This window comes from Python bivittatus, unplaced genomic scaffold (assembly GCF_059951505.1).
Source record: "Python bivittatus isolate LINGU-HERP-01145 unplaced genomic scaffold, Pbiv_v1 ctg000220_np1212, whole genome shotgun sequence".
Taxonomy (NCBI): Eukaryota; Metazoa; Chordata; class Lepidosauria; order Squamata; family Pythonidae; genus Python; species Python bivittatus.
In genome coordinates, this window is record NW_028277048.1 from 20043039 (window position 1) to 20069445 (window position 26407).

The window sequence follows — 26407 nt, forward strand, 5'->3', positions numbered from 1 at the left end:
AGGCCAACACGGACTTTAGAAATTATTATATTAGATGGGCCATCCTAAGAATATGGAATAAATACAAATCTAGAATATGTCCCAAGCTACCTCTATGGTTATCTCCACATGAAGCATATCATAGAACAGAGATGATGGGGAATTACAATTGGATAAGATATAGGGATCTGTTGGAATATCATCAAGGGGATATCAGATTGAAAATGAGAGAAAATTTGACCTCATTAGGCTTTGAGTGCCATTGGTTTTTATATATGCAGTTATCAGAAAGATTCAAAGTTGATAAGAAATTATATGAAGTTGAAAGGGATAAAACTACATTTGAGATTGAATTATGTTTAAATGATGATCATTTTATAACTAAAATGTATAAATTATTGTTAACTTTGGAAATGGAAGAGGAATTAGTAAAAGATTGCATGATAAAATGGGCAAAAAATTTCCAGTATAATATCCAAACTCAACAATGGGAGAATATGTGGTTAAAGGGTCTCAAAATCTTAAAAATTTTACAAGATGATGTTTAGATGGTATCTGACACCAGTTAAACTCTCCAAAATGTACAAAGGAATATCGAATACCTGTTGGAAATGCAAAAGACAGGAAGGAACCTTTTATCATCTTTGGTGGTCCTGTAAAAATGTAAAAAAATATTGGGTGGATATACATACAGTTATACAAAAAATTTTGAAAATGCACATCCATTTGAAATCAAGAATCTTTTTATTGGAGATGATGGATACATATTTAGAAAAAGAACATGGGACTCTAATTCTTACATGACAATGGCCACAAGAAAGCTGCTGGCTCAATACTGGAAAGGTCAGGTATTACCTACATTAGAGGAATGGATAGTTAAATTGTTGGAACTCGCGACGATGGCAAAATTGACAGCGATCATAAAGGAAAAAACACTGAAAAAAATTAAGAAGGACTGGAAGCCTTTTACTGACTTCTTGTACGAAACTGAACATAATCAAATAGTGACATATGGGTTTGATGATTCGTTATAATAATAGGCTATTGGGAAAAGTAGAAGTCTTTTTATAAAGTTAAACAAGGTTGTATGAAAAGGTTTTGGTATATCTCTTTTGCAAAGGAAGTTGTAAGTCATTGCGTTAAATGTTCGTATATGTTTGTATTATTTCTTCTACTGTTTTTCTTTAACTCTTTTAATCTGTATTTTTTTTTCCTTTTGTTTTCTCAGTGTGTACATTATGAAAAATAAAAATAATTGGTAAATAAAGAGTTGGAGCTTGTGATGTGACGCTGCAATTGTGGTATGACAGTATGACACCACAATTCTGATGAAAGCAAGATCGTGTGAATGACGCTGGTCACAATACTTAATGGTGACATTTGCAGGATTGCGTCATTGCAAAAATGTCATTTTGGCATCACTTTGGTTTACCTGAGATACTGCACCCAAAATTCATAGGAAATTATTTGAGGAAAATTTTTTTATGGTAAATGAGGAATCTCAGATCTTATGTAGGAATCCATTTCTCTAGCACTAGAGTATCCTCTAGTTAATACTAAAAATCACATTTAAGTGATTTTCAACACTCAGCAGTGTATCTCTGCTGATATGAGTAGCCATTCTATCTTTACTGACAAAGGGAAACAAGGCACATCTGATGTACCCTGACAAACACCATCCAATGGGGTAATTCTCTTGCTGCTAAGCAGGTTTGTGTTGCATCGCTACCTGGATAGGAGATGCTTGGAATATCATATATGAATTCAATAAAAGAGAGGAGGGGAAAATAACAAAATTAAAATTGCTGTCGTGCTTTGGCATAGCTTTGCACAACTTAGCGTACTGTACTGTAGAGTATAACATTACCCAAAGCAATGAACAACACAGGAGTAGTATTCAGCACAACTTTTTACATAGGTTTTCCTTTCACCTTCACTGTCATTTCTTTGATGTAATTATATAAACATCCTAGCTGCAACCCCAATATTCAAGAACCCAATTGTGTTTTCTCTGACAAATTAGTTTATTGGATTTCTATGCAAATCCTGCCCTGTGTGATCTTCTGCCTATTGGACTGAATGTAAATTTCAGAGGCCAAGCAAGGAGAGCAGACAAAAGGCAACAACAGCTTTCAGTGAGGGACAAATAAGATGAAGTGCATTCCAAAGTTTGTTCCAGGATTTGGCAAAACGTAGCTTTCAAGGTAAAGGTGGCTTGCCCTCCTGTAGGATGCACCAAGCTTTGCAGTGTTAATGCAGGATTGCAGAATGGAGCATGGGCTACATCAGAGGCAACCCAAGAACTGGTTCACATGAGTGCAGGCCACAAAACCCCAGCTTGGTGCACTGTGAGAAGACACGCAGCATTTAAAGGATGCTCATCCCTTGCCAAATAATGATAGGTGCAGGGACCTGCTCTTAGGAGACATCTCACTCCAGCTCAACTTGGAGGGAAGAGCGTGCTTACTCTTTCTCATGTGCTGAGATCTACACATGAACATAATGCCTAAAGACGGCTATTACTAAATTAATACAGATATAAAGGAGGAATTCCAGAAGATCTTAGCTAAATTCCCTATTATCCAAAGGGTGTAATATTATACAGTATAACAGTTGGGTTTAGTTGCTGGATTGGAACAGGAAAGAGCCCGATACCATTCTCCTTCATGCACTAAAGTTCACTGGGTGAGTTTGGGACAACCTCTCTCAGCCAACCACTTCACAGGATTGTTGTTTTAAGAATTCAGTGAGAGAAAATGATGTGCACCTTATGAGCTTCTTACAATTTTCCAGTGATTTCCCATTGCCTTTACGTTTGGCCAAAGTTCCTCCTTACTTTTACATTCTTCCTAGTGTTTCCTCTCTTCTGCTGTCTCTCAGTGGCCTCATTGTATGACCATTGCTCCTCCAACTCTATAACCACCGTCCATAGCCAAACTGTCTGGCTTACTTACCATCTTTCTCTCTTGCCAGCCCCTCTATCTAGGCCTCCTTCCCAAAACACCAATATGGTGCCACCTTGTCCTTTTCCTTCAAACCCCTCCTCAAACCTCAGCTTTACCAGAAAGACTTGTTTTGCTCCTTATAATCCTCATTTCCTGCCCTCCATATATTCAACAGCATTTGCTCATATCCATTTTTCTGCCTGCAACCTTTCCTTTGTCAAAATTTTGGTTGTAAGATTCTTGGGAGAAGGGAAAGGATTTTTATTCCATTCTTCTCTTGCTTTCTGCTTATCTATTAACATTGACAGCACTTTGGCACTAGCGATAAAGCGATAATTTGCCTTTTCTTTTGTTCACTCTTCTTGTTACTTAATTGTAGTGTGAAATTAGTTCATCTGCTATCAGCCCCCCTTTTTCTCCTCCACCCCCACCTCTGTGCCTTCTGCCAGGTTGGTGACTATGCTGAGAACAGCCTCCCCCAAGATTCATTCCCAGCCTACTTTATCCACCTGTTCTTTTCACCCAAAACTCAGAGATAAGCTAACCTGCTGCCTTTCAGATGTTTTACACTTTAGATTCTACTAAAATGGTCATGGCAAGGGATTGTGGGAGCTGAAGTCCAAAACATTGGGAGAGTACCTAGTATATCTATTTCTTCCGTAATCCTTGCCCAGTTCTTTCTTTGCTGAACCTCTTTCTTTGTCCCTATTTTATCCATTACACATATCTTGTGGGTGCTCGGGCAGGGATCATTTTGATTCCAAACAATGGAAAGTTGGCTGGGCTTCAGTCCCATTTAACTATTTAGAGAAGATTGTTATCCCTCCATCCATCCATCTATGTAACAAGGTAATATTCCTACATCAAGGCGTAGAAGGCAAATTAACCATAAATATAACCCAGGAAAAGAACATTTCTTATCTATGAGTATGTGGAAAGCGCAAACATCTGCTGATGTGCCTTTGTTCTTCAACCCCCTACCTGACCCGGGACTTCACGGGAACAATAGCACTCCAGAAAGCGAGGGCACCAGACTTCTGGGTCAGGAGAGGGAGATTCTGCCTAACGGAGAGACCGTTTTAGCCTGCTGCGTTAGGGAATGGTTTCCGGAGCAGGGGCGAAACTCGATGCTGTTTAGCGAGGATAACTGTCCAATTCTTTCGTTCCCCAAATTCTGGGACGAGCGTGCCTGGGCAGGACTGCGGGGCGCTTTAGCAAATCGGTGTTTGCAAAGCGGCTTCTCCAACCGCCGCCATCCAGGCATCTCTCGCAGGGGGGGACGGAGGACGTTTCTTAGGGCGCTTTTCGCATTTCCCGGGGACGCTCCCCCTTCCACGTGGTTGAGGTCGGCCGACAGTCGAGTGGCGCAGCGGTTACGCATCAGCCCCTCGGTTTTCGTCCGACGCCGGCGCGCCTCCGAGGCCCCACGCAGACCTGCATCCACCCGCTTCGCGCTCCCGCTCTCCTCCCGAAATGTTTTATTTAACATGCTGTACCGGAAGAAGAAGCCATCTTCCCTCTCTTCAGCCCTGAGCCGCTGCCGTTCGGGCTGCCGCGCGCCCCAGCCCCCGGACCTCGGGGGCGGCGGGAGGAGAGGCGTGGGGAGTCGGCTGGCAGCCCCGGGCGGCGGGGGGCGCCCTGGGACGGAAGCCCAGCGCCTGCTGGCGCCGGCTGCATAAAGAGCCGAGGAAACGGGGCTCCGCACCCCAGACGCCGCGGCGCTCCCCTCCCTGCGCACACGCACAGTCCGGCCCGGCCCGGCCCGGCAGGAGCGGGTGGGACCGGCCGCTGCCCGGGCAGGGGCAGAGGCAGAGCAGCTCGAGCGCGCAGGGATGCGGCTCCTCCAGGCCCGGCGGCGCGGCTGCGGCTGGGGCTGCAGCAGGGAGCAGCGCTGCCGGTAGCGCTGCAGACAAAAGAACCGCCTGCGCCTGCTGCTGCTGCCCAGCCAGCCCCCGAGGGGAGGAGGAGAGCGGGCCCGCGCTGGTGCCGCAGGTCTGAAGCGGAGGAGCCGCCTCCCCGCCGCTCTGGCGGCCGGCAGAAAGAGAAGCTCGCGAAGAAGAGGCGCAGCCCGCCGCCGTTGCAGCGCGCCTGCTGAATCCTGCTGCTGCTCCTCCTCCTGCCTGCCTCCCCCCCCCCCCCGGCTTCTCCGCGTAGTCGATTGCAGGCCCTGACCGCCGGGAAGCTCTCCCTCGCCTCGCCTCGCCTCGCCTGACAATGGCCCGAGGAAATCCGGACGCCGGCGCCCCGCGGGGGGTCCAGGAGGGACTTTCCGAGCGCGCCGAGTCCTAGCGGAGAGCGAACCGCCCGCCTGGCAAAGAGGGGAGCGCGCCCAGCCCAGCAGCCCTCCCGCAACACCTGAACCTCGCGCCGAGACGGCTGCCCGCCGGCCTCCCCCTCCGCCCTGATCGTCCACCCCAGCGGGACCTCGAGTGGCAGCATTCCGACCTCGATTAACCCTTCGCTGCCTGCCCCCGAAAGACCTTTCTCTCCGTCCTAGCGGGCTGCAAGCTCCCCCTCCCCATTTCCTCCTGCCCTTCATCCATCTCTGCCCCCCCCGACACCTGTAAACGCGCAGCCTGCCTTCCCCCCCGCGACGAGATGTGGGCTGCGAGTCTCGCTCCTTACGTGCCCCCGTCTTCCACCTGGCGGGCGCCTTCCCTCGCCTCTCCGTCCCCAGATGCTGCGAGGCAGAGGCACAGCTAGACGGCGGCGTCCCGCACCCCCCCTCTCCGTGGCTCTCCCCTCTCCCCATCCCGAAAGGTACACGCCGCCGCCGTCGAAAAAGGTAAATGATGTTCAAGTACCGGATCCGCATGTTTTTCAACGAGCTGAAGCTGCTGGTGTTGATGCGGCGGGGCCGCCCGGAGCCCGAGCCTGGAGCTGGGGAAAGCCGGGGAGCGCTGGGCGGCAGTGGCTGCGGATGGCCGCCCTTCGCCGATTGCTCGGTCCAGCAGGACGATGAAGCGGAGTACTACGGCGGGGGAGGCGCCGAGACGCGGCCCCGGAGCCTGGCCTTGGAGGAGAAGGACCCTCGGCTTCAGCCCCCGGGGCACCAGCCGGGGCACCAGCCCGCCGCGGGTGGGGCCGGAGGAGCCTTGGACTCAGTGTCGCTCAGCAGCAGCTTGGACAGTGGGATGAGGACCCCGCAGTGCCGGATTTGCTTCCAGGGACCTGAGCAGGTCAGTGGGCAGAAGTGTTGGGCTGGGGGTGTCCTGGGTTTCGAGGTGTAGCTGAGCGCCTTGTGCCTGTGTGGAGTAGGAGCCTGATGGCAGGGTGCCAGGCCAGCTGGGCACCAGGGGAGGCTGTGCCAGGAGAATGGGCTGGACCACTGGACAACTTTATCCCCCATTATCCCTGGCGCTTGCATCTTGGCTGGGGTTCCGGTTCGTCATTTGTTCAGTGCATGGCTTCAAACGTCCTGGGTGCCAGGGGGTGGAAACACGGAGGCCAAGGTAATGGCAGGAGCGTCGGTGCAGCAAGAGCCATAAAGTTATCAAGATGTCAGTGAAGTTAGTTACTTAGAAGATGCTGAGATAGAGGGGTTTGGGTGCCTCTGTCACCTGGCATCAAGATGCAGACCACATCATCTCCTTGTAACTTGGCTTCCAGGATGACAAGGGTTTGAGATCTGTTTGGGGACACGAACTGAGTGATAGTGTCCAAGACTTGTTTCAAGGTTTGTTTGTTTGTTTGTTTGTTTTTATTCTGAAGAACCTCACACAGTGCCATGGGATAAAACTAATGGCAGTGCATGAAGAAGTGATAATAGTTCCTAAGCCCTGGGAAACTACAGTGGCTTCCCTCTTTCCTGCCAGCTCTCCAACCCCAAATGTGGGTTTGCTTGCATTTTTTTTTCCCGAGGAACTCAAAAACTCTTTGGAGTAAGCTGTGTTAGGTGACCTCATCTTGGATATGGGGACAGTCTGGGTATCAACCCAGGTCACATAACCTAGGTAGGGAGCGAAAAGAGAAGCATGCTCTTTGTTGAGATGGCTTTCATTGGCATTTGGGGAAGTGGGAGCTGCTCTGAGACCATGAAGAGGGCCTGTGTGTTTGCCAGAGGTGTGTTGTGCTATTGAAGGTGCTGGGAAATGCTACATTCTTGAGCTGCCAGGGCTGGAACGCCAGCCCTCGCACTCTGCCCTGAGAGCAAGTGTGGTGCTCCAGGTGGATTCCTTTTCCTTGCCTGGGGCAGAGCCCTTCATTGTGCCCTGTTTGCATATGCTGACAGGGTGTCTTTGGGATGTTCTCTCCCCCCAGCCAACTGCTTTTAAAACTGCAGGGCGATGGGCTTTATGCTCTGAGACAAAGAAGGAGACTTATCCTTTGAAGAGTGTCTGCGCAGTGACAGCAGTTGTAGTGGCTCCCTGCAGTGATGGGAAAGGCTATTCTGAAAAGACTGGGTGGTAATTAGCTGCTGAAAGGAGGCTGGATGGAGAATTTGGGGGTTCTGTTGGATAAAAAGCAGCAGGAGGCTTAAAAGCTGAACCTGGCAAAAGGCCTCTGAGTTGTATGTCAATGGGAAGAAGACCACACCTCCAGGAGTTGTCTGGTTGGCTCAGAGAAATGCCACCTATTGATCCCTGTCGCCACCTCTTGCAGCAAAGCTGTGTTTTCCTGCAAGAATCAGGCTGTTCCAGGCATTCCAGTGATGGTCACCTATGGCTTAAAGCTTTGAAATGCACAGAAAAGACAACAGTTTACAAAAAGATAGAAATTGGGTGCTACTGGTTTTCTTCCGTCAGAGATACTTGTAGGGAAGACAATGGGAGCATCATTCAGTGTCCTACTTTAGAGGAGTGAGGATCTGTGAAATTAATACTGCTTGTAACATGTAGGGAGAATAAACTGAACATGGACATTGTTTACCTTTAAAATACATATGCTGGGCTGCTTCATCCTTCCCTTGTGGGGACTCATTTAAATATAGATAGACTATGGAGTAGATATTAAGAATGTGTGTTGGAATTCATAATTAATCATTTTAATAGGGATCAGGCAGCCACAGTATTTAATACTAGGCAATTCCCCATCTGTGTTGTCTAGGACAAAAGTGTTCTAGTCAGAATATGTTGTTACTGTCCCATTTGGAGTAGTGAGAGCATTGGGCTGTGGAGTTTGCATTTAGGTGAAAGTCTTTTTGGGAAAAGGGGGAAAAGCAAGGAGAGTGGCTTTATGTCCTTTATTTAATATGTCCCAGCCTGATTCCCTCCAGATGCATTGGACTTCAGCAGCTCCCATAATTCTCAGACAGCATGGGTTTAGGGTCACTCTGGTTGGGAACTGTGAAAGTTGAAATCCAACACATCAAAGGTTATTAGACTGGCAGTCTTTATATGGCAAGATCGCCATGAGTGGAAAGACATTATTTATGTGAAGTAGCCCTGAGAAATGCAAAAGCAGTAGCAACAGTGGAGGTTATATCCTGGAAAAGATGGTCTCTCTGGCAGAAGAAGTTATGGAGCTGGACAATATTGCCCTGTTTTTTCTTGATTAGTTAATCTGAAGTGATCAGATTGGTTAGTCTTGCTCGGTATTATCTATTCTAACTAGTAGTTGCTCTTCAAGTTCTTCAGCAAAAAAGAGTCATTCCTCTAGTCTTTTTAACTAGAGATACCAGGAATCAATTCCTTCCTTTGCAGAACATGTGCTGTACGACTGTGGAATGCCCTTTCCGAAAGGTCAGCCAAAGTATGTTAAAGAGTTGGGTGTACCGGGGAGAAAGTGCTGAAGTCAAGCAAGCAGGTGACAATCTGATGATCTGTTCTGCAGGGTGGCAGTTGAGTCAGTCTGATGTAGATTGATTGTTTCCCCTTTGTAGCCGAGATGAAGAGGCAGGGAGAAGCTGGATGTCAGCAAGGCATGCAGGAAATGCTCTTTTCAGATCATGCCCCGTGCATGCTTGCATTGCACCAGGATCCAGTATGAGGAAGGGAGGCTATTGTGTAGAAGACAGCACTGATTGAGGCTGTTTGCATCCTTCCACTTATTGAATGGATGGAAAGCTACGAAAGCTCTATGAAAAGCTAGGCAACTGAGCTGGCATGACTGTAGGGTGTGGCTGATTTTATGTTTGAGTGACTACACATGTTGGCGTGAAAAACCACCCTGATTTCTTTTTCACAAATTAGAGGGAGGTAAATAAACTAATGTATTCATGCACTTTTGTATGCCTGTTGCTCAGATAAAAGCTCCTGATGAACCCATGCAAACCATGACTGCATTTTTATGTGCTTCAAAGTATGTTGGTAAAACTATGCTCACGCAATGAGGCATACATTTTCCTTTGCCTCTCCCTTTCTATGTATTTAGATTTGGGAACTATCTGAGTATTTGCACATCTGTCTTTGGGCTCATGTGGATGTGCACCATGCTTATATAGGCAGAAGTGCTGTGCTGGCGTCTCCTCTACCTCATGCTTCCTGGTGTGTTATGTATTCCCTCAAGCTAGCAAATATATGTGTATGTGAAACCAAATTCTCATTTCTAAGTAGTTATGCACTTTCCCGAGACCTAATTTGAAGTTAGGAGGAGAGCAGAGACATATTTTGCTTTTTGATAAGCATATGGGCATACTCTGCCTCAAGTTTGTTGTGTGGGTCCACATGTGCATGCATGTGATCTTATTTCCATGTGGCCAGTCATATGAATGTAAACTTAATCTTCTGCAAGCTGGAGCTCTCCAGATGTACTGACTATAACTCCTATCACATACCCAGCAGGGCAAAGCCTATGTTGCCTAGGAGACGGAGAGCTGCACTCCAACACAACTGGAGGCCCCCCACCTTGGAGGAGCCTGGGGTACATGATATGAATGAGTCCTCTAACTCTTAATCTGCCTTAGTCTGCCTTCATTAGCTCTTCTTAATTTGAGTCAGGATTAGCTCCAGACTTTTCTTTCTCCCTAGGTTCAATTGTGCAGCATGTGAAATAATGATAGGGGGCAAACATACCAAAGGCTGAACTATAAAGGCATCAAGTGGCAGGTTCTTCCCCCAGCCCCCCCCCCACTTGTTAATAAAGGGTAGCGTCCAGCTGAAGTGACATCACATGATGAAACAAGAGCGTCCTTGTGTAGCTCCCCTTGATTCCAAGAGGGTTTGGGTAGAGAACCTCCCTGAGGGATTATGCTGCAAAGATCAAATTGATCCAGCTCCTTTTTTCCCATTCCCATAGCCTAAGTGCCTCGACTCTTGAAAACACTACTGTGTTCAGTTTTGTTTCTGCTGTACATGCATTTGGAGCACATAAAGTGAGTTACGGTGCCTCACGGTAGTGTTTATCTGGCTTGATTCCCTCATGATATTTTTGAGACTTGTTCCCAAGTATAAAATAGTGCATGCAACAGACATTGCATCACCTATTTATAACATGTACACACTCACATATCTACACATGCACATTGTCGGGGAACTATGACTGGCCATAAGCTCCCTGTTGAGTGCACGTTTGGTGGCAGACCTGGGTTTGCCTCTGCATAATGTATGAAGTAGCCCTCTGCTTAGCAAAAAGGATAAATTAAAGGTTGAAAGGCCTGCTAGGAGCAATAGCAATGCCTGCAATTGATTCAGAAGAGTTGCCTGAAATTTGCTGGCTTCAGGGGAGGGCTGAAAGTGGAAGATATTCTTGGAATTATTAAAAAGTCATATAGAAGTTCAGCACCACTCAAAAAACACACCTTAAAGTTCTTGGGGCATTCAGCAGGTGTATCAGACTGTAGAATAGATGAACAGTATTTGATTTTTAGGCTTTACTTGATAATAATGGTGATGATGATGATGATGACCACCACCACCACCACCATCACCACCTAGCATTTGGAACAGTTTAGGGAAGAGACCATTGTAGTTCAGCTCATGGCAAGTTCAACTCTTGGCATGTCTAATGAAAAGGTAGCAGATGATGGAAAAGTCTGCCTTCCAGCTGAGATTCTGGAAATCTTCATTCACTCAAAGGAGACAATACTGGATTAAGTAAACAGGTTGTTTCACCATGTTGACAGCAGATGTTTCTGTCCTGATCTACAGACAATCCCTGCCACACCCACTTCCAACCAAAAATCAGTTGTCCCTCTCTCTGCCACCCTCATATCAGTGGCGTGTTCTTTTCATAATTTCTCCCCATCTAAATGTAAGTTACTGATAACAGAAATGCTTGATTTCTGCTCTTCTATTCTCTGCAGAGACCAAAACTGCAAACCATGTGTTTGTGGTAGACCTGATTCAATCCAAGGATTCACTCATTCCTAGCTATCAATATTGTAAGAGGTTCTGGACAGCCAGAAGTCATGGGTAGGGGCTGTGCATATTCCAAAATATCCAACAATGTAACATGTCTATTTTTCAAGTGCTTGATTTTTCTGCAGAAAATACTCCATTTCATAAGTTTAACAACAACAACAAATACAGTATTGGGCAAGTTTAGCCATTTCGAAATGTAATTATGCTTTTTGTCAAGTGACTAGTCTCAGCAGAAACTTTTTCAATGGAAACTGGATGTTTTCCAGTGCAGATTGCCTGGTGCAAATTAGCCTAGTCTCTATAGGAAATTTTCCAGTTTGAAACTTCAGAAAACCCACATCACAATTATAAATTTCTGGAATTTCTTTCTATCCCACTTTTTTCATTTTTAGTCTGCTTTCAGTATTCTCACTCAGCGTTCCCAGGCATATAAATATGTGAGTATGCTGAATTATGGCTGTAGATTAAAAATATGAACTTGGGATCCTGGTAAAGATTTTGGGAGTACAGAATCTTACCACATTATTTATTTGTGCACTTCTGCACGTCTCCAAAAAGCCTAAAGTGCTTCATACATGATTCCAGATCTGCTTATCTTTTTATGTGCTTATTAGATGGCTCTGGGAAGCAGACTTGGGATATAAATGTATACATTTATGGGACTGAAATCTTATTATTTCTATTCTAGTGCCTTAACTGGGTTCTGCTGAGGCCAGATGGAGAAGATTCCCTGCCCAAATGTATAATAATGAACCAATAACCTCCAGGGAAATATTGTTCCCAGGTCAGAAACTCATGTGCAAATTTTGATTTGGCCATCAAGCTCATTAGAAGACCTTAAGCTCGGGGCTATTTCTTAGCCAGCTGAATGCAACTTCAGTCAGCTCAAGAGCTGCATCAACTTTGCCTGGCACACTGTGGGACACACTCTGAAAATACCCACGTTCAGTGTTTTAAGGGGTAACACAGGTGCCTTAAGCTTATGAAGCTTATGAAGTGTTATTATAAAGCTTATAAAGCTTATGAAGTGTATATTGCCTTTTAACATACACCCCAGTGCTGCCCCCAGTGAAAGAAAGGACAGACATTCTTGGCTTTACTCACTTTGGAGAGCTCTGGAGCTGCTGATGGGACACTGGTAGGTTACATATGGTCTGCAGACCCCAATGTTTGCCCCTTATCTTAGCTTCATATATTTTACAGTTCGTTACTGAAATGATAGAATGGATAGGAGCAGATCTGTGTATACCAGGCTGAGCTCCTTATTTATTTATTGCTTATTTAAAGTTTTTATCTCACTTTTGGCCACAAGCCCTCTCATCCAACATTAGTATAGGATCAACAGAGATGGCAATAAAACAGCAACTTGAAGAAGAGCATAATAGCCAACAGAATGAGATAAAACCATCCAAATTTCAAATAATAAAAACAATATCAGAGAAAGTTAATCCATAAGCCATGACTTGCCATCCACAATAGTTGGAACTGTACAACAATAATACCAACCCAAAATCAAACAAACCACATTATGGCTTAGTACAATGTGTGAAGCCCATCTGTTGGAATCAAACATTCAAGCACATTCAGACTATAAAGGCAACAAAGGATGGACCAACCAAGCTCCCCTAGGGAGGGAGATCTGTAATCTAGATGCCACCACTGAAATGGACTTCTGAAAGTCCATTCAGAAGAAGGTGATCTTTAGGGATTGCAGCTGTAAATCATCTGAAGTAATGTAATAGCAATCAACCAACTTTGACCAACTTGATGCCTTCCTAATGTGTGGTAACCAAGGAGCAGGACTATCCAATGTTGCTTCCTGACCCATCAAACCTACATACCCCAGCAACTCTAGCTGAGCTTTAGAGAGCAAGATTTCCCATTAAAAGGCACCTTCAATTGTTTCCTCTATAATGGTAAAAGGGTCAGGTGGAAGGAAAACTAAGCTGAGAGGAAGGGCTCCTAGGGTTCAGTTAGGCCAGCTAGAGTGATACTTCATATTCTTGGTTTTCAGAAACATAGCTTCAGGACTTAGCAGAATCCGTCCCTTTGGGGAGGTTGTGATGGTGCAGAGAGAATCAACATTTCTAAGTGACATCAGATGATGTAGGGGTTTTTTAAAGATTTTTAAACCCGCATTTATTATTTTTATAAGTAACTCAAGGCAGCGAGAACATACCTAACACTCCTTCCTCCTCCTATTTTCCCCACAACAACCACCCTGTGAGGTGAGTTGGGCTGAGAGAGAGGGACTGGCCCAAAGTCACCCATCCGGCTTTCATGCCTAAGGTGGGACTAGAACTCATAGTCTCCCGCTTTCTAGCCTGGTGCCTTCACCACTAGACCAAACTGGCTCACAGTTTCACAGGCAACAAGTGTGCCAAGCAGCATTGTTTGGACTGTGAATTGTAGGAGTTACAGTCCCTCACACTTTGAAGGCATAGGATTGGAAAAAGGCTGATCTACTTGATTGATTGATTGATTTATAAAATGTCTATCCTACTTTTTTATCACTAAAATCAAACTCAAAACCCATCTAGTGGTAATTAGGAAATGCAATCAACTTCCATAAGGTGCAACAATGAGGCCAGTTAACTAAGATGGCTTCTTTATTTTGTTTGGTTTGGTAGGGATTAGGCATACAGGTAGTTCTTGACTTACGACCATTTGTTTAACGACTGTTCAAAGTTACAGTGGCGCTGAAAAAAGTGGCTTACAACCATCACACTGTCCCTGTGGTCATGTGATCAAAATTTGGGGACTTGGTAACCAGCATGTATTTAACAACAGTTGCAGTGTCCCAGGGTCACATGATCACCATTTGCAACCTTTCCAGAGGGCTTCCAACAAGCAAAGTCAATGGGGGAAGCCGGATTTGCCTAATAAGCATATGATTCGCTTAACGACTGCAGCAAAAAAGGTTGTAAAATTGGGTGTGGCTCACTTAACAACTGTATTGCTTAGTGGCAGAAGTTTTGGTCCCAACTGTGGTCATAAGTTGAGGACTACCTGTATTCCATACACCTATATTGCATCATGATTATTAACCCCATAATTAAATGGACCTTGCTCATGCAGGAAGTTTGCATGTATTCCAGTTTACAAAGGAGAGTCCTCTCTTTGAGAGTCTGTTTGACTCAAATCCGATTTAAGAATAAGAACCATTAGAAGGGAGGTTGGAGCAGCCTAACATTACCTTTCAACAGTCAGCACCTGGACAGCTCCTACTTAGAATCTTCCCACTATGGTGAGATATACATTGGATTTTGATTTAATCCAGTTTCCCAATCGTAGCAACTTCTTTCTTTCTTTATTAAATTTATATCCTGCTTTTCATTCAGGAGCTCAGAGTGGTCCAAAGTCACCCTGAACCTGAATTGCTGCACTCATAGTCCAAAACCTTAATCACCACTCTACACTGGCTTTCTTCCAGATTTGTGGGCTTCAACTCCCAGCATTCCCCAACCAGCGTGGCAATTGCTGAGACTTCTGAGAGTTGAAGCCTATGCATTGGAAAGTTACCAAGGTTGGGAAACACTGATTTAAACTATATTTTCTAAACTGGCATCTGCAGATGTAAATTAGCATAGGGATGTGATATGTAAACTTGTATCCTTTTTTATCTTCTTTGCTGTTGTACCTCTTAATTTTCACCCAGAGGCACCATGTCTTTGAATACCAAAAAGAGTGGAGGAAAGCCTTCATCCATATGCACTATTTGAAATCTCTACCTGGCTGCCATTGGGTACAGAATAGTGCATGAGTGACCTGGCTCTGATTTAGGAAAGCAGTTCTTTAATATTTAACTAAGGCATTGTAAGCCTTTGTCCAGTCTGCTCTGGCCATACTCCTAGTCCCCATGGCTGACCAGATTCAGACCCCAAGAGGGGTCTTCTTAAAAGGTGGTTTGTTAGTAATAAGCCCATGGGTTTTGCACATGAAGCAGATGAATCACAGCTCATTTTCCCTCTCCATAAAGGTTCTTGGGAGGAACAAGTGGGAGTGTCTCCTTTGGGACAAAACATATGATTCAAAATTTTAATGAATTTCAGAAGAAAATTATCTTGGGTTTTGCTGATTGACTAGTTGGTTAGCCTTTTGTCAGAATCATTTCAGTACTTTCACCAGAACCATTTGAAATGGAAATTGCTAGTAAAGGTGATAGTGGTTCACCACCAGATACTGAAGCTCAGGTTGCCTTGATACATAAATACATGGTTGCTTTATCATTTCAGAACATATAGAAATTATTTTTATGCTGTCCAACATACTTTCCATCCTCCTAATTGATGAATCTTCATTCCTGCTTCTGAACTGTGGTGGTTACTGTTATTTTAGTGCACGATGGCCTAAGTCCCAACAAGATACCTAAAGTATCCTTTGCCACTATTGGAGCCTCTGATTTGGGTCCTTCCTGTTTCAGGTGGCATAGCCATGTGCCCAGTGAGAGGTCTTTTCTTGAGCTCATTGGACTGTATTTGCTGTAGTGCCAGAGGCTTTCAAGAGAATGGAGTCTAGCGAAGGAATGAGTCATTGGAGAGGCACAGTGCACACTGAAATGTCACTTTAATTGTAGGGCTGACTTATCCTACTGGCTTCTGGCAATGGTTGAGACATTTCCCAGCTCATGCAGAGCTGTCCCTGTTGAAGGCTTGGCTAACCAATTGATAAGGACTAAATCAATCAAGATTTAGACCCAGGATATGTTCTTTGTGCCAGGATTCAATCTAGAAAGAAGGGGATGCCTTTGAGCACATGCAAAATGCCTTGTAACCAATGCTTGTTTTTCTGGTGTGATGGGTGAAGTTGCTTGATGGCAGAGAAGTGGGGGTAAACTGGCTGATAAACAGGAGCTCATCAGAACTTGAAAGGTCCTTGGCTACCTCACAGGAGGAGTTGATCCCCTTGTAATACTTTCAGGCAGCCCTGCACTAAGAAGAACTCTCTCTCCAAAAACAAGTGGATCCAAATGTCTGTGCTGAAACTTACTGAATCAAGTCCCCTTCCACAGTCATGAGCAGATCCAAGGTGCCGAAAGACCTCAGATTCCTCCTGTCTAGAAAATGGTTCCAAACTTCCACCTCTCTTGGTCCAGCTATGCCACCCACTTTAATGTCATGGGAGAGAGACAAGAAGACAAATCTGCCCTTGCCGTTGATTTAGCTGATCTCAGGGCAGGTTCAGGACAGGCAAAATGAGCCAGAAAGGAGAAGTAGGACAAAACATTGATCTAGTAAAGAGGGTAGCATTGGCTTGAAAAGCCATGGGGACATTGGGGTGGAATGCTGAAAAGGGGGAACAAAAAGAGAATAAAGGTGGGGAATGTTAGGAGGCATAATCTGAATAGAGAACACAGTATAGGAGAATGGTTGAAGCAAAACTGCAGAAGCAAGGCAAAAATAAAAGAGGGATGGAAAATCTTTTGTATGTCAAGAACTAAATTTCCAGGGAGAGGGAAATCTCTGGGGGCATAAATCAGGAAATCAGTGATGGGTGAATCTGAAGCCTAAAGTGGGTGAAGCCAGAACTGGCAGTAGCTTATTCACTCTCTTTCCTCCCCCCTCCCCTCCCCTCCCCTCCCCCTCCCCCTTCTCCATCATCATCTTCATCTTTCTCTCTCTCTGCCCTCCTTTATTCTCTTTCCCCCTTTGTCCTCTGTGCTTTCCCTGTGATTAGTGCTTTGGTCCTCTGCCACTTATGATGTGGATTGTAAGATCTCTGGGTCTCCTATCACTCACCTGCAGTTTTCATTGTGACTTTTAATGAGTTTATTTACGTGCCAAACACTGTGAAAGAATTCCTCTTTTCCAGCTATTGTGATTCTGCTTAACTTGTTCTGGAATCTTGTGGTGTTAGGTAATTAAGTTAAAGCTGCCTAGACACTTATTGTCATCAAGGCCATATTTGTCATGATTATGTCAATGTCAGTATTAATTTCTCACTCTTCTAAAGTATTTCTCCTAACATGGAATTTTCTAATTACACTAATTGTTATGTCCTGCTTTTCTCACAAGACCAAAATCAGTAAAAGATCAAACATGGAAATCTTTTTTTCTGAAACCCAATCCAATTAGTAGCTCCAAAACGTATTGAAGTGCTGCTGCTGTCACTTCATGGAATTAATAAGAATATAACCTTTCTGCATTCCAAGGTAACAGTGCGTTTTGGAAGATGCGCAGTGTGAACTTTGCTGCACTTTTTCACCTATAAATTAATTACAATGTCTGTTCCCATAACTGAGTTGACCTTTGGCACTTTGATTTTACTTTCCATGAGCCGCCTGTGGGTGACTTTGGGATCAAATGGGTCATGTAAGTAGATCATAATATACGTTATTATTTATTTCTTTACTGTCTTCTTGCCTAAAAAGGTACAGAAAAAAAGTAAGTTCTTGTGAAGCTTGTAATCCAGTTGGTTGTTCCACAGGCTAGTGAAGTTGGGACATTTGGGTTTTCAGTTACTCAGGCAAATGGCATATCGTGTCCATGTGTTTTGTTTCCATTATATGGCTTATGATTCCAGATGACTTTGGATTTGGTCCCATGGAACAAGACTGTAGGGGCAGAGAAACAATATGACTACAGGCACTGAGTGACAGCTTGCTTTACTACCATTTAACATGTATTTAGTGCCAAACAGCTTGCGAGGAACTGAAGGGACAGCTCTTTGCTTAAGGGGCTGACTATCGTCAAGTTGTATGTGCACCACTACTCAACTCCTCGGTGAGGTATATCAGGCCCTGCTGTTGCATGGTCTAAAACAGTGGCCTGATTCTGAAGTTGTCCCTGTACTCTTGCTATTCTTGCTGATTCTAAAGCAGTTGGTGTGTGATTACTGCTGAAAAATACATAAGAAGAAAAATATTCAGCGTCAGGCTAATCTTCCATCCGTTGTACCACAGTGTTATGACTCAAGATTATTATAACATAAAGAAGACAACAGCTGCAACACTGCAGAAGAGGAAGATGATGATGATCAGACTGCTGATTCCTATGTTGAGGGTTGGTGTTTTCTCACCTCACCTGCATGGAATTTCACTCCTGCATTCTGCATGCAATTTCTTGCCACTTGTGGCTGCCAAGCAAGTGCTGAAATGCAGGACTGTGTTATTGCTGTACTGCGGCGGTCACCAAAATCTATTCAATACGGGTAGTCCTTGGATTATGACTGTTCATTCAGCAACTGTTCAAACTTGCGACGGTGCTGATCAAGGGGGACCTATGACCAGTCCTTGGAGTTCCAGCCATCATAGCGTCCTCACAGTCACGTGATTGTGATCCAGGCACTCAGCACCCAGCTCGCGATTATGACATCACAGCAAGCCAGGGTCACAATCGTGATTTCTGATTTTCCCTGCCAGCTTCCCACAAGCAAAGTCAATGGGGAAGCCAGTAGGAAGTTGGAAGTCGTGATCACATGAGGTCCTCGCTTAATGACCCATGTGGTCCTCGTTTGACAACAGCAACTGGAGCTGCCAGAATTGCTGTCGCTAAGCAATATGGTCACATGGTGTTGTGCTTTACAACTGCGCTGCTTAGCGACAGAGTTCCCAGTCCCAATTGCCATCATAACCCAAAGATTGCCTGTATGGTGGAAGGCTAGGTTGCAGTCATAAGATCTGTGGCTTGGCACACATACTAAGGACTAAATTTAGTGAGATCATGCCTGTGTGCAGCTGCCAGACATGCATATATAATGCTGACAGCTGGACACTGAACATGATTTTTCTTCATGTGGTTATTTATTGACAGAATATATAACTGTGGTTTGAGGCCAACCACATTTCTTTCTTTTTTTTCTTTTTACTAGCAGCTGTGTCTCACAATAACATGAGAACAAAATCAGTGTAATATAGAACAGCAGTAAGGAAGAGATTTATTGGAATTTGTTGGTAGATCTCTAGCTGATTTGCACTGGATTGGTCAGGGTTTTTGGTAACTAATTCTCTAGCAGTAGCAACTTAGAAGCATTTTTTTCCTCCTAAATGTGGATGTTGGGGAGGAAAAAGTATGCTTGTGGAAAAGCTAGGAGTGCCATTTTTCAAAAGGATATATTAACTTGATTCACAGTTTTGAGCTAAGTTTGTATATAGAGTCATGCTCCCTGTTTCCTAGCTCTCTGCCAGTGTATTTCAGGAAATTGTAGATGGGGAATCTCAGGGTTCTACTGAAAAGTAAAGTAGTTCCTGCAAGTGTCAAATCTGCCCGCCTTCCATTTAGTGGACAGAATTTTGGACCAACGTTGGAGAAGACCCGGAGTAAAAGCTGCACTTATCCCCCATTTTGCTACAGAAGTTCATCATCATCATCATCATCATCATCATCATCATCATCATCATCATCATCATCATGGCAATGTTTATTCCGGTTGTACAGTGTACCATTTAAGTGCATATTGGAGAACTGAGAGAATGGCGCATCCTGAAAATTCTCATTTTTAAAATCCCTAAATCTCGAGGCAGAATGTTATTGTTTGCTTGCCTGTAAAATTAATTAGTTAATTGTCTTGGCAGATGTGTGTGCCTGTGAAATTTTAGAAACCAAAGGAAGAACAGAACAAGGTTTTCAGTGGTCAGGCTTTAAGACTTGCAGACCATTGCTAATGCGTTGGCTCTTCATTGCTGCATGAGAGAAGCAAGGAAAACAAGTGTACACAACATTGTGCCTCTAAATCCCTAAGTAAAGACTTTGATCTCCCCACCCCACCCCCACCCCGCTGCCTTTCTGACACCCATAAGGAAAACAGCAAACTGTCTTGCCCCGAGTCCGACTCTTGGCCATCTAAACTGACTGATGGAGGCTCTCGAACTTCTATGGGAGTCGTACCTTTCCCAGCCCTCTGCAGAAGCCTCAGTGGAACCTGAGATCTTCTGCATACAAACAGCTGCTTGATCAGCAAGGCGGGTCTGATTCTCAGTGGCAGTCCACCGAGTGTGTGAGCCATGCCACTAGCTACAGGAGGGCCAAAGCCCTGCAGCAAAAGTCTTGCTGAGGTAGTTGTTGCGGATCCTGGTGGGCTACCCACAGTTTTGTGGACTGAATCCTTAGTGTTCTCTTCAGGTGGAAGAGGAGAACTCAGTTGGATTGGCCTGGAGGCGGGCAGGCAGTACGCAGCAGCACCACATGCAGGAGGCAGATTTGCAGGGCCAATGGATTCTCCTGTGGCTGCTCCTCACTAGCAAATGACAAGAAATGCGCTCACTTGCTTTTCCTTCTTGAATTAATCCCAACCCCTGGCATTGGCTCCGGCAATGAGGCTCCGGCAGCATCCTTGTAAACAATCCAGCTGTTCACTTGTCTGCTTCCTCCCTCTGGTGAGGGTGAGGAAAGTACAGGTGCCACTAAAGGCATAGTACCTGGGGCATGTTGCCAAGAACCAAAAAAAAAAATCTGGGATCCTCCATGTCAACTGATACGAACCCTCAGAACCCGGCCTGCTTCCTTTGCCAGTAACTAAACCCGTGCTTCTGGCTGAGTGGCTGAGGCTCTGATTCAAGGGTCTGCCTCTGGCTTGCAAGCTCCCACCATCAAACCTAGCAGTGGACAGGAGGATTCCAGCCTCCTTGTACTTCCTGGACTGAAAACCACTCATGCAGGTTTCAGAGGGAGAGACAGAACCATGATCGCTAGTTTTGGGGGGCTGCCAGGTTATTACCAGTTCAAAGCATTGAATTCACTTTGGGGCCATAGAAGAGCCTCTGCAATCTTATCCTACCTTGAGACTTAGGGGGAGAAGAATAGTGGACTACCTGGAAGGATTGCTGAAGCTGACAAGGGTCTTATTTTACCTTAAGCCAAACCAGGGCCTGTGTCAAGCCTTGGCATGGATTATAGAGCATGGTCTAGACAATGGTCATCCTCTAGTGTTTTCTCCTACCTTTGATATCTGCTGTTCTGTCCCAAGAAGTGACATTCCATGGGAGGGGAGGATTTCACTACATATATCAGCATCCTCATAGCAAACATGGCATCTGTGATGGTGTCTCGGTATTAAACTGACCTCAGTGCATTTTCCCTGCTTTATTTTTATTCAACTTGGTGTTCCCAAGTTTGAGCAGCTAAAGGTCCTTTGTTGGATGTAGAAGACCCTGGATATGCCTTGGATTAAGCCCCCTAGCATCTAGGTGTGTTGACAGGACAGAATCTGAGGTGGACAGCTGAACGAAGCAGGGCAACAAGTGTATGCCATCCTGTGAGCCCCTGACCTATTCCCGCCACTGGTTTCTACATCCCTTCCATTTTCAGCAGCCATAAGGTTCTCTCAGTAAATGTATGTGTGTGCATTTGTGATAGAGAGGCAGAGCACACATATGTGAATGAGGGTGAACAAGGCAGCAGCAAAAGGAATTAGCTAGCCGTGAAATTGCCGATTACAATATCCCTCCATGCTGATAGAACACTCCTGGCATGAATTGGCTGATGAATCCTGGGCACATCTTGCCAGTGAGAAGTATTGTCCACTGGCATACGTGCTTCATATGAGGGTGGCAGGGGTTTTGAGCTTCCGTCTCTCTTGCATGGCTGTGCTGGGGGGAGGTAAATTCCAACTGGCATTTAGCAGACAGAGGAGGCTGATGGCCTGTCTCTGCCTGTGAGCACAGAGAAGCTGAAACTAAAGGGGAGTGTGGAAGACTGGTGGAAATTGGTAGTAACAGCGATTGGAGTAATTTTCCCTGTAGTGTAAAATGGATCCCATTATACCACCAGAGCCTGTGTCATATATAGCTAAGCAAAGTGGTTGTCATCACATAGGGATCCTACAGCTTAAAATTGGCTCAGTGAACAATTGATGTGAATCATCGTATAGGTATAAATGCATCAAAGACACCCTTTCCCTTCTGCCCATTGGCAGCTACCGAGGATGATGTTTGAGAGAACCAAGACATATTTCCACAGAGGGGTTAAAAATAATGAATTAAAAAAAATCCTTTCAGTGAAAGCTGTCTTCTTTACGAATGAAGAGCTGGATAGGCTGCTGGGAATCAAGACGCTCTTCATCTCCCCGTCTAGAGGTGTGGCTTGGTCATGAATGGACAGCAGTGGCCATGAGTGGGTCATGGCCTTTTCTGGGAAACTGGAAAATAAGCCTGCTGCAAGCGGCTGAACTTGGCTTGCCAATTTTAAACCTACAGTCTGTGTGGAAAGCGAGATCGAGAAGTGCCAGTTTGGCTTGTAGAGCTGGAATAAACTTTGGCAGCCAAGCCTGATATGTCATTGGGCTAGCAATGCCTGCCAATGTGCTCCCTTCTTGCAGAATACCTGCTGCTCAGCCTGTATATTGCAAAAATGCCCTAAATTCTAATCCTCTCTTTCCTCAGGACAAAACCTATGCTACAAACTGTCTTGACTTCTCCTCATTGCTTAGGAGATGTGGGGAGAACCCAAAACATTATTACCCAGCCTTCTTTTTTTTCCTGCCTGCATACATTTCCTTTGTAACGACATGCAAATAACCATATGTATGTCCAGGTAAAGATAAATCCATGTTCACATATTTTTGAGCCTAATTGTACAGAGATGTTTAGCGCTGGTAGGATAGATCTTCAGTTTTATCCCAGTGCTCACCAAGACTGAAGATATGAAAGGAGGGGCTACTCTTTCGAATGTAGCCTATATGCAATGCCTTACCAGCAGCACGTGCTAACCTTCAATCCTTGAGAGCAGCTGTCATATGGCTACCAGATTTGGGTCGCCCTATGCTGGTCTATGACTGTAATAAAGCTGTGTTTGGGTTGCCAAAATCTAGATAACCATTTGAGTTTTCTCTGCCTCCTTACTGCCGTTTAGCAGCTATATGGAGTTTTGCTTGTAGAGGACGCCATGCCAGGAAGAAGCTTAGCCTCCCTACTTCACTGCTTTCTACCCGGAGGCGTTTTGTGTGTATAGAAGTCCAACCCTTGAGATGGAGCCAAGGGATTCAGAACAGATTTTCATCCTTTGAACAGAAAAAAAACTACACCGTTCTAATAGAAACACTGCCTTACGTGAACACTGTCACCATCATCAGCACAACTGAAATGTACAAAGCTGAGACACAAGTTAATCATCTTAGTAACAGTCTGTGCCTTGGACTGGCTGGCTAGGAATTTGGGGGTTTGCAGTCCTGACACATCTACAAGGTGCCAGGTGGGAAAGGCTCTGTTTGATGTTTCCTTGGAGAAACAAAGTGTGAAAAATAAATAGGGGCAAACTTAAGTTTGCAAACATACATTCGTTAGGAAGCCACAGCGATATCTGCAGCTGCTCATCAAGTATATTTTTAGGAACAAACTGGAGTTTGCTGCTGAGTAATGTGTGAAAAGGCTCTGTGTCTCTAGCATTTGTATCAGAGGCTTTAATGATTTGAGTAGTAAGAGGAGGGAGGAGATGCCGAGAAGTTGTGGGTTTTTTATCAGTCAGATTCTGCAACCAACCCTAACATGAGCTGAATAATTATGAAAATTGCACTGTAACATTTGACTTTCCCATTTAATTAAATTTGATTTCATTAGACACAGATTACCCTCGGCCTCAAGAGAAGTAGTAAGACTTATCTGGATGACAACAGCTGTATTCATGTGTTCAGCTGGGTAGTGATGGTTGCAGATAGGAAGAAGGCACTATGCCCCTCTCATGGCTGGCCCTGTTGCTGGGTAGAGTGAAGCTATAGTTGTTGGGTAATGGGCAGTAAGAGGTGGGAACAATCTATTGGAAGGAGAATTGTGTGTGGTCCATGTTGCCCTTAACTTCAGGTTATTCCTAGTTATACTGAGATTCAACTATAATTCTGGTCAGTTTCTGTAAGGTCAATATAGTGCCACCTTGTCCTCCAAACTTTGTGATCAACTCTAAGCTGGGCATTCAAGAATGTGCATGATTGAGCTTCTGCATGATCTAGCACCTTCCGTATTCCAAGTTCCAGATCAGATACATAACATGTATTGAGGTTTATGCAACATCTTTGAATGCCTGACCCCCTTATTTCATGGATGGAAGGAACAGGGCTAATGGTTGGCCAGTTGCTGTGATACAGGAGTGACTTACAGATTGCTTTCTTTGAGTTCATTCTGAACAATTGTAAAGTAGGAAGGCATGATCCTTTAGTGTGTTTGTGGTGGTAACCAAACAGTTGGTCAAGAATAAATACATGACTTGACAAAAATTATTCATTTATTTATGAAATGTATATGGCTGCCCAACTCACATAAACGTGACTCTGGGCAGCATACATCTATAAAAACCAAAAATGCAATTACAGTTAAAAGTGCAACAACAATAATTATGAGATATCAAGAACTCTCAACATACACTACACCTCACAAGCCAGGATCTCCTATCATCCTGGCCCCAACACCTGAGGGAAGAACCACATTTTTAATGCCTTTCTAAAATGCAACAAGGTCTTGGCCACCTGTACGTTGGAAGGTAGGGAGAGGTCATATCAGGGGGCAGGAGCCACAATGGAAAAGTCATGCCTCTATCCTATTAGAGTACGTGGAATGAGCAGAAAATCAGAGAAAGTCAGTTCCACAAGTAACCCAGTCTGTGCTATGTAGAGCTTCATAGGTGTCAGCCCTCCAAGGTGGATCAGCTCAGGAAACAGATACCACAAGAAATACTAGAACTTTATTGATTTAGGCTATAATAACAGAATCTTGAAAACCTAACAGTTTTTCTCCTTCCCTCCCTCCTATAGCAAAGCGTGTTAAGATGAGGGCAGTCTTGAGCGTTTTTTCATGCCTTCCTGTTTTTCCAAGCGAAATTCATGTCTACCTCATAGTTGCCACCTGCATATTTCCTTCAAGGCCATCTCTGTACGCCTCTGCAATAAGCAATAACCATCACCTTCAGTTTCATTTGGAAGCCAATGGGAGCCAGTGCAGCTCATGAAGTAGTGGTATTACGTGGGCGGACTGAGGTTGAATATGACTGCTTTTCCAAGCTGGTTCCTTCCAGACGTGTTCACTCCCATGATTTTTTGCTATCCAGCCGGGAAGGCATCAAGCTACAAGTCTGGTATTGAATGGGTTCAGGACAAAGGCAGCCATGTTTGCGGGGGGGGGGACGGGTGAGGAGCTGAAGCCCAATTTATGTTTATAAATTTTTATAAATTTATAAATTTATCTTTGGTTCATACTTCCCACATAAGGCACATCAAGTTGACAGCTTTCCCAAGACTGCTTAGACTGGTTCCCCTACAACATTTTCTTTTTTCTTAGAAAATATGAAATCTGTGTGTTTTGGCACCACTTGATTATAGCATTTTATTTGTAAAATGTGTATACTGTGTATTGCTCTTTTTGCAGACTTTTGAAGCTACCTACAGTTTAAAGTAAGATAAAGTGAGAATAATGATAAAGTATTATGACCCTGATATAATTCAATGGAACTGATAGGTGAGAAAGAATGCAAGTAAAGCCAGTGTCATTTAAGCCAGAGGTGCTACTTTGGGTCTTCCTGAAAGCCTAAGGATTGTAACTAACTGGCTAAAATTCAGAGGCAAACTGGTGCATTCGCCTTTCTTTAGAATAAAAGTTAGCAGGAAAGCACTATTATGGAGGAAGCTTTGAGTGTGTCTGTGTGGTGTGAAGGTTAGTGAATTGGAAGAGACCAAGGAAATTCAAGTCCAAGTCCATTCTCAGCTGTAGAAGCTCATGAAGCAGCTTGGAGCCAGATCACCTCTCTCCATTCAACACATTTCACAGAGTGGTTGCTGCAGGGCTAAAATTGGAGGAAGAAGGTCTGTGGATGCCATTTTGAGATGCCAGATGAAAGGCGGGATAGTAATCAAACCACAATTAGAGGCGCGCAAAAAATAGGACCACACCTGATCATTCTTATTATACAAGGAGAAATAAGAGAAGCAGCAGTGCTGTGCTGGGCCAAACTGGAGACTCATCTAGTCTAGCATCCTGTTCCTAACCAAATGCCAGCCAGACACTACAAAGAGGACATGGGTGGAACTCATGATCTGCAGCAACTGGCAATGAGAAGTTTTTAACCCTGAAAATGCAGGTAATGTGTAACCATCATGTCTAATAGCCATAAATAGAGTTATCCTTCACAAATGTACAGAAGGAGGCATTCTTGAGGCCTCCAGAACCCAAGCTAGAAACATGCATTACAATATGTGTGCTAGGCTGTATGAAGCCATACCACTTTGCAGAGTTGCCAACTCCAGACCCTGATTAACCAAGCAGCTGATTCACTGCAGTGGCTCTCTTACAACACCTAAAAGTGGGGTGCAACTTTGCTTGGCAGAATG

The 26407-nt window shown here is 44.7% G+C and overlaps 1 protein-coding gene across 1 annotated transcript in view; it reads left to right on the forward strand.

Annotated features, from left to right (window-relative positions):
- Nucleotides 1-5713: 5713 nt before the first annotated feature.
- The window catches only part of MARCHF9 (membrane associated ring-CH-type finger 9), a 33396-nt gene continuing 12702 nt past the window's right edge, over nt 5714-26407 (forward strand). Inside the window, exon 1 of the mRNA XM_007432649.2 lies at nt 5714-6103. Coding sequence (XP_007432711.2) covers nt 5714-6103 — 390 coding nt within the window. The remainder of the gene's footprint in view (nt 6104-26407) is intronic.